Source organism: Notothenia rossii (genome assembly GCF_949606895.1).
Source record: "Notothenia rossii genome assembly, chromosome: 5".
NCBI classification, from domain to species: Eukaryota; Metazoa; Chordata; class Actinopteri; order Perciformes; family Nototheniidae; genus Notothenia; species Notothenia rossii.
The window spans coordinates 3,940,839-3,948,542 of NC_136903.1; the positions used below are offsets into that span (position 1 = coordinate 3,940,839).

At 42.5% G+C, this 7,704-nt stretch overlaps 1 protein-coding gene across 1 annotated transcript; it reads left to right on the forward strand.

Annotated features, from left to right (window-relative positions):
• On the forward strand, positions 1 to 7,704 carry LOC307039642 (hyaluronidase-4-like). Its single transcript, XM_079681904.1, has 4 exons — positions 1 to 84; positions 2,292 to 3,214; positions 4,778 to 4,867; positions 6,930 to 7,704. Exons 1-4 carry the CDS (start codon positions 75 to 77, stop codon positions 7,257 to 7,259), a joined length of 1,353 nt encoding a protein of 450 aa, XP_079538030.1. The 5' UTR covers positions 1 to 74; the 3' UTR covers positions 7,260 to 7,704.

Genomic DNA, 7,704 nt, shown 5'->3' on the forward strand with positions numbered 1-7,704 from the left:
CAGAGAGGAAACAGTTTGTCACGAAGCAGCAGAAAAGAGAAGTGTTTCAGAAACAGTGACGAGTCCTTCAGGAGATGGCAGCAGGTAGGACATGTTGTAGAAATATAAGAAATAACTTTAAATATTGACCTCATTGTTTATAGTACGATAAATGAGATCATGTAATATGTATGAATGATATGGAGCGGATTATCAGACATTTTGGGGGGGACTGATTTTGCGATCTAAATCTTTCCAATTCGATTATTTGATCTATTTTGCAATTTTATTGTTAGTCGCTTTTGATTAAAACATCAGCCAAGGCAATGTAATGTCATTTTTAAGATAACATGTTATCTGCATCAGGAAACGTTATCTCTACAAGATTGGAAAAAGGAAATACATTTAAAAAAAAGTTTGGTTTCATGAGAGTTGCTCCATTCTAGAATACAACTAATTAAAATATGTAAATATAAGAACTGAAAGTAAAACGCTTAACACTTTTAGTTAATATTCCTCAGATATTTAGCTATAAATGTAGCTTTGCAAAACCCACGGTGCGACACAAAGTGAAAAAAGTGAAAAGGAGTTTTTGGGGGAACTAAACGCCATGGTGTCACATTCTACAAAAGTTCAATTGTTCAATCGACTCGTAAAGTTATCCAAAGCCCTTTTGAGTAACAAGCAGACTTTTACAATATTTCCTCCAATTAGGATCTTGCACGTAAATTAATAATGCAACCTGTGCAATTATTAAAATGTGCAATAACAAAACTTGTTAATATTTCTCTCTGACAATATACACTTTAAGCAACAACCTGTTTTTATCATCAATGCCTTGCCTCTGTATTTATTGCAATTTACAAAACATTTTATATTTCATATTTTCATTGATGTGACCAGGCTTGGATTTTCGTCATTTTAGGGGCAAGGCCATTTGGACTTTGGTGTCACACAATTTCTTTAGGGGGCAAAGGCCACATGCCAGGGCACAAAGGCCATTGAGGGAAACATTTGGATTTGGATTTTAGGAATAAATAACTTCACTTTCTGATAAGAAAAACACACGAATGACATGGGAAACAAATTACTTTCTTAATATCAATAATGTCAAACATTGTATCATCATATAGGCCTATGCCTCCTTAGTATTACAGCCCGACCACACAGCGGCGTGCGTTGTCGCTTGCCGGCGGGCGTGTCTGAAACTCGACCAACAACCAATCACATGAATCTCCCGCCCCTGACTCACAAGCAGCGGTTTGATTGGCTAGAGCTTGTACTGGCATATGACTCGATTGGCTGACGCTTCTGCCGAGGCGTCAAAAGTTGAATATTGCTCAACTTTTGCAGCGAGCCACGCCAGCACTGCTCCGCGTCGCTTCCCACAATGCAGTTCGGCGAAAAGTGACGTCACCCCATTCAAAGTGAATGGTGAAGCGTCAACGCACGCCGCTGTGTGGACGGGCCGTTACCGTATATAAAATGAAATACTCTACATTGAATAATTGGTGTTTGCTATTTTTTCCATCTACTACTTCTCCCATTCACAAATCCAAAATCAAATAAAAAAAATCTAAAATTCTATTAATATGAAACAAATATATTCCATTTCAGAGCAGAAGAAACTCTTCAAGGGTCAAACTCTGCACATCATTCAGCCGTGCACAGTGAAGCTCCAGCATTCAACTGTATGAACAAGCAATACTTTGGAATGCAAAAGTGTCTGTGACATATTAGTCAAATGTGCACATTTTCACTTCTTATTGCACATTTTTTAACCTCATGTTATATATTATATTTTAGCTTTAACTTCTTATGTTTATATATTTTTTTGTCTATTTTATTTCAGCATATTCCTGCTTTTACTTATGTTCGCATAACATTTTCATTTGATATCTTTTCAATATTATTCGAAAATTGAGCAGCTGTCACATAAATAAAAAGACTAAAATAAGAATTCTTATAAATTAAAGGGAAAGCAGAAGGTTTTTTTTGTCCACTTCCTATCCACAGTAACATATTTGTTATGTTATGTACGAGTTGAGAGGGACGTTGGGAATTGTAGATCATTCTCATATGATTAAAGTTTGTCCTTTGCAGGCTACTGTAGCTAGTGTGCCACCCGGTGACGTGTTTAGGCATCCAGTTGGTAGTCGGCATGCACTGTCCATGCTCTGGTCCTGAATAAAGCCACCACTTGCCAATGCATTGTGTATTCCTTGTACATACACACATGCAAGTTCTAAGAAGTAACAACAACTTCGACAGGAATTAATTAAGATTTAACTTTAATTGTTGTCTCTCCACAGCCAACATGACTCCATCTTCCTTCCTGTCCTCCATCGCCCTCTTTATGATCGTGTCTAACGCCACCCCCATCATACTGCCTCGCACCGAGCCCCCGCTGATCCGAGACCACCCCTTCGTGGTTATATGGAACGCCCCGACCGAAGAGTGCCAAGAACTGGAGATCCCCCTGGACACCGCGGTCTTCCAGGCGGTGACCACGCCCAACCCGGTGCCCGGCCAATTCCTCACCATCTTCTACGAGAACCGCCTCGGCCTCTACCCTAAAGTGGACATCGTCAAACGCAAGCAATACGAAGGCGGAGTCCCTCAGAACGGGAACCTGACAGAGCATCTCCTCAAGGCCAAGCGTCAAATCGATCGCTCCATTTCAGAGGATAACTCTCCAGGATTGGCGGTGATCGACTGGGAGTCCTGGCGCCCACTGTGGGACCAGAACTGGGGATCCAAAATAATCTACAAGACCCTCTCCATCAATAAAGCCATGCAGATCGCCCCGTTTTTGTCCTCCGATAAGATAGCCGAGGTAGCAAAGAAACAATTCCAACTGGCAGGGCATCGTTTCATGGAGGAAACCATCACTTTGGGGATAATGGAGCGTCCGAGCCGCAGTTGGGGATTCTACTTGTTACCGGAGTGCTTCAACTACGATTGGCAGAAGAAAGACTACACGGGGAAGTGCTCCAAGAAGGTCCAGAACCAAAACGACCAGCTGATGTGGCTGTGGAAAGCCAGCACTGCCCTCTTCCCCTCCGTCTACCTGCACCTGTCCATGAGGAACTCCCCCAAGGCCGCGCTTTTCGTCCGCAACCGTGTCCTCGAGGCTCTGAGAGTCGCCGCACTGCCGAAACGTTCCTACACCGTGCCGATCTACGTCTACTCCAGGCCTCTGTACCGCGACCAAACTGAGATCTTTCAGAGCAAGGTGAGAAGTTTAATATTCAAGATTCAAGATTCAAGGCTTTTATTGTCATTTGTAAATAGTTCCTGTTTTCCTCGTCTGGAAGTCTTTGGTTTTCTGAAAGGGTTTTTGGTTCTTAGACTGAAATAAGATCCGTGGTTAACAAAAGCTGAAGATATGTTTACATTTGTATTACGACATAAAATACGTCAGTAAAGACCCCACTGGTGAATTTAAAAATGGCAGTTGTTTACAAGTGTCTAAATTAAACAACTAAACGTCATCAAGCCCAACTTTAGCCGCCTTTAGCTTAGCGGTGGTGACCTGAAGTCATGTGACCATGCTGCAGTTCCTTTATAGCCCAACATTAGCCACCTTTAGCTTAGCGGTGGTGACGTGAAGTCATGTGAACATGCTGCAGTTCCTTTATAGCCCAACATTAGCCACCTTTAGCTTAGCGGTGGTGACGTGAAGTCATGTGACCATGCTGTAGTTCCTTTATAGCCCAACATTAGCCACCTTTAGCTTAGCGGTGGTGACCTGAAGTCATGTGACCATGCTGCAGTTCCTTTATAGCCCAACATTAGACACCTTTAGCTTAGCGGTGGTGACGTGAAGTCATGTGACCATGCTGTAGTTCCTTTATAGACTAACATTAGCCACCTTTAGCTTAGCGGTGGTGACGTGAAGTCATGTGACCGTGCTGCAGTTCCTTTATAGCCCAACATTAGCCACCTTTAGCTTAGCGGTGGTGACGTGAAGTCATGTGACCGTGCTGCAGTTCCTTTATAGCCCAACATTAGACACCTTTAGCTTAGCCGTGGTTATGTGAAGTCATGTGACCGTGCTGTAGTTCCTTTATAGCCCAACATTAGCCACCTTTAGCTTAGCGGTGGTGACGTGAAGTCATGTGACCGTACTGTAGTTCCTTTATAGCCCAACATTAGCTGCCCCCCAAAAAAACAGCTTGTTCGCGAGCGCGAGCCGGCTCCCGAGTTTGCAACCGACACATCACTAGTTGTTAGAAGTTGGAATTGGGAAGAATTGTGTTAAGAATAACTAGTTGTAATGTTAATGTTGCACTTGCATGAAGCTTCAGTGGATAAGCCTCACAGTTAAAATTGCACTTTATGTTATCTGCTCACTGCACGATGTTATTTTTTTCTTTGTTGTCGTTGCTGTCAACAAAATAATTCACATTCACTCAAACAAATGGAAAATAAGCTACATACATTTATATTTAGGATTGTAATGAAGGAATGAATGAAACTTAAAATGATAGGTATGTAAATATATGTATTTATCCTTTTTGACATGTTAGTTATATTGTGTTCTTGGTTTAATCTAATTGGAAGTTGCACCAAATGATTTGATGTAATTCCCTTGCAAGTAGCCGACATAAAAGGCCTCAAGTTGGAAGTACTGTCTGGGCCGTCTTTTTCACTCAATTGCAAAGTTAGATCTCGCCTTTCACCAAGGCCTCGGGGATCTTGGGCTTAAAAAGGTTGGTGACCCCTGCTCTAATGGGTTTAAAGTATTTGAATTGACAAGAAATATTGAATCTCCGTGTGATTGGTTTTCTTTCAGACGGACTTGGTGAGCACTATCGGAGAGTCTGCAGCTGTGGGAGCCTCTGGGGTCGTAATGTGGGGAGGAGTCAGAGATTACCACAACAAGGTAAACACACCGAACTGATCCCAGTGCAAAGTGCCTTCTTTACTCTCTTTATGAGCTGGTTCTAGGTGTAAATGACTAAGCCTCTATAACAAAGGCATTGCCAGTGGAAGAGATTGAGAGTTCTTATGAGTCTACATTTGTGTAAACTGGGGGCCGTCTAGAAATAATCACAATCTTAAAGAGTTTTAAAGTGTTTGGTTGTTTGCAGCCATGAGAACATACTGTGTGTGAAATACTCTTCAAAAGGTCTGAAAACAGGAACACAGATGACCGGGCGTTAATCAGCAAATATTCAACCTGCGTGTGTTTCCTGTTTGAGGAGGAACTGACTGCCGTGACGGTGCAGTGTTTGTTATCTCGCCTGACAGATGTGAAGAAACTCACTTTGCTTTTCTGCTCTTGTGTATCTTATTTCGTTGTTATTGGGACGATTTTAAAGCCTCTTTTGTCCTGCCTGATGGTTGGACAATTGATCCACTTTGGTACAGACGTAAATTACTCAATGACTGTTGGATTAATTGTCATAACATTTGGTGCATTTCCTTGATGTTGATGCTGTGAATTGTTATTCTACTACATGGCTCTCTAACAGTGGGTCCTTTAATCCTAGGAGGCCCTAAGAGTTACTGCACATTATTCAGTTGATTTGACACAAAACTTAACTCAAAACTGTAATTTTCCTTCTGTCCTAAATGAGTGGTGCAGGGATGAGTCCTAACCACGGACACGAGTTGGCATTTTAGCACTTCCTGGTCCCTGGTTTGGGATTTAAAGTTTTTTTGACTGTTTTTGGTTAGAAGCCTGAAATAAGGACTAAATAATGACAGAAAATACAACAGTTAATACCTCACTGGTGAATTTAAAAACAGCAGTTGCTAAAAGTGTCTAAATGAGACGACTAAACCTCATCATGTCCAACATTAGCCACCTTTAGCTTAGCGGTGGTGACGTGAAGTCATGTGACCGTGCTGTAGTTCCTTTATAGCCCAACATTAGCCACCTTTAGCTTAGCGGTGAGGACGTGAAGTCATGTGATCGTGCTGTAGTTCCTTTTTAGCCAAACATTAGCCACCTTTAGCTTAGCGGTGGTGACGTGAAGTCATGTGACCATGCTGTAGTTCCTTTATAGCCCAACGTTAGCCACCTTTAGCTTAGCGGTGGTGACGTGAAGTCATGTGACCGTGCTGTAGTTTCTTTATAGCCCAACGTTAGCCACTTTTAGCTTAGCGGTGGTAACGTGAAGTCATGTGATCGTGCTGTAGTTCCTTTATAGCCAAACATTAGCCACCTTTAGCTTAGCGGTGGTGACGTGAAGTCATGTGACCGTGCTGTAGTTCCTTTATAGCCCAACGTTAGCCACTTTTAGCTTAGCGGTGGTAACGTGAAGTCATGTGATCGTGCTGTAGTTCCTTTATAGCCCAACATTAGCCACCTTTAGCTTAGCGGTGGTGACGTGAAGTCATGTGACCGTGCTGTAGTTCCTTTATAGCCCAGCATTAGCCTCCTTTAGCTTAGCGGTGGTGACGTGAAGTCATGTGACCGTGCTGTAGTTCCTTTATAGCCCAACATTAGCCACCTTTAGCTTAGCGGTGGGGACGTGAAGTCATGTGATCGTGCTGTAGTTCCTTTATAGCCTAATGTTAGCCTCCTTTAGCTTAGCGGTGGTGACGTGAAGTCATGTGATCGTGCTGTAGTTCCTTTATAGCCTAATGTTAGCCACCTTTAGCTTAGCGGTGGTGACGTGAAGTCATGTGAACGTGCAGTAGTTCCTTTATAGCCCAACATTAGCCACCTTTAGCTTAGCGGTGGGGACGTGAAGTCATGTGATCGTGCTGTAGTTCCTTTATAGCCCAACATTAGCCACCTTTAGCTTAGCGGTGGTGACGTGAAGTCATGTGACCGTGCTGTAGTTCCTTTATAGCCCAACGTTAGCTTCCTTTAGCTTAGCGGTGGGGACGTGAAGTCATGTGACCGTGCTCTAGTTCCTTTATAGCCTAATGTTAGCGTTTATGCACTACTATGTCTTCCTGACCCTCACCTGTAACCCCTCCCCTCTCTCCAGGTTGCCTGCACGTCTCTCTCTGAGTACTTGACCTCCACCTTCAACCCGTACGTCGCCAACGTGACAGCGGCGGCAATGTTGTGCAGCGAGGTGTTGTGTCAGTGGAAAGGTCGCTGCGTCAGGAAGAACTACGATTGCGGCTGCTACCTCCACCTGAACCCCGAGCGCTTCAGCATCCTGCGAGCTGGCAGGAAGTACGTCGCTGTCGGGATTCCCTCCGAAGACGACCTGAAGATGTGGGAGGAGCACTTCACCTGTCAGTGCTACGCTGGAGAGAGCTGCACCCCCAAACTGGTGATTCCCACCAAAATCAAGCAAATCTGGGTTTAATCGGTTAAATGCTTACAGGATAAGGCCTCCTGATGATCCACAGATTTCATTATGTAGTCACTTAATCCTTAATTTGATAAAAGCATGCCCTGTACAAACAACAAAGTAATACATGCTTTTCTGAAAACAATATATTTTCTTTCATTTGCTTTATATTATCAGAATTCGGCCTCTTGCTTATTTACAGATTGTATTATTTAGTCATTTAAACTTCCATTTTGTCTTCAATTTGATGAAATTGTTCCTTCCTCTACATCATACCATGAGTAATCTATTTAAAACAAATATTTATCTAATGAATACGATGAAAAATATAATATGGAGAATATTAAAATTTAGCATTTTTTATTTGTGACCTTTGTGGGCTTTCCCATTTCAGAGACAATACTGATTTATTGGAATTGAAAACTAAAATGCACCCAAATAAAAGATTTTCCAGAATCTA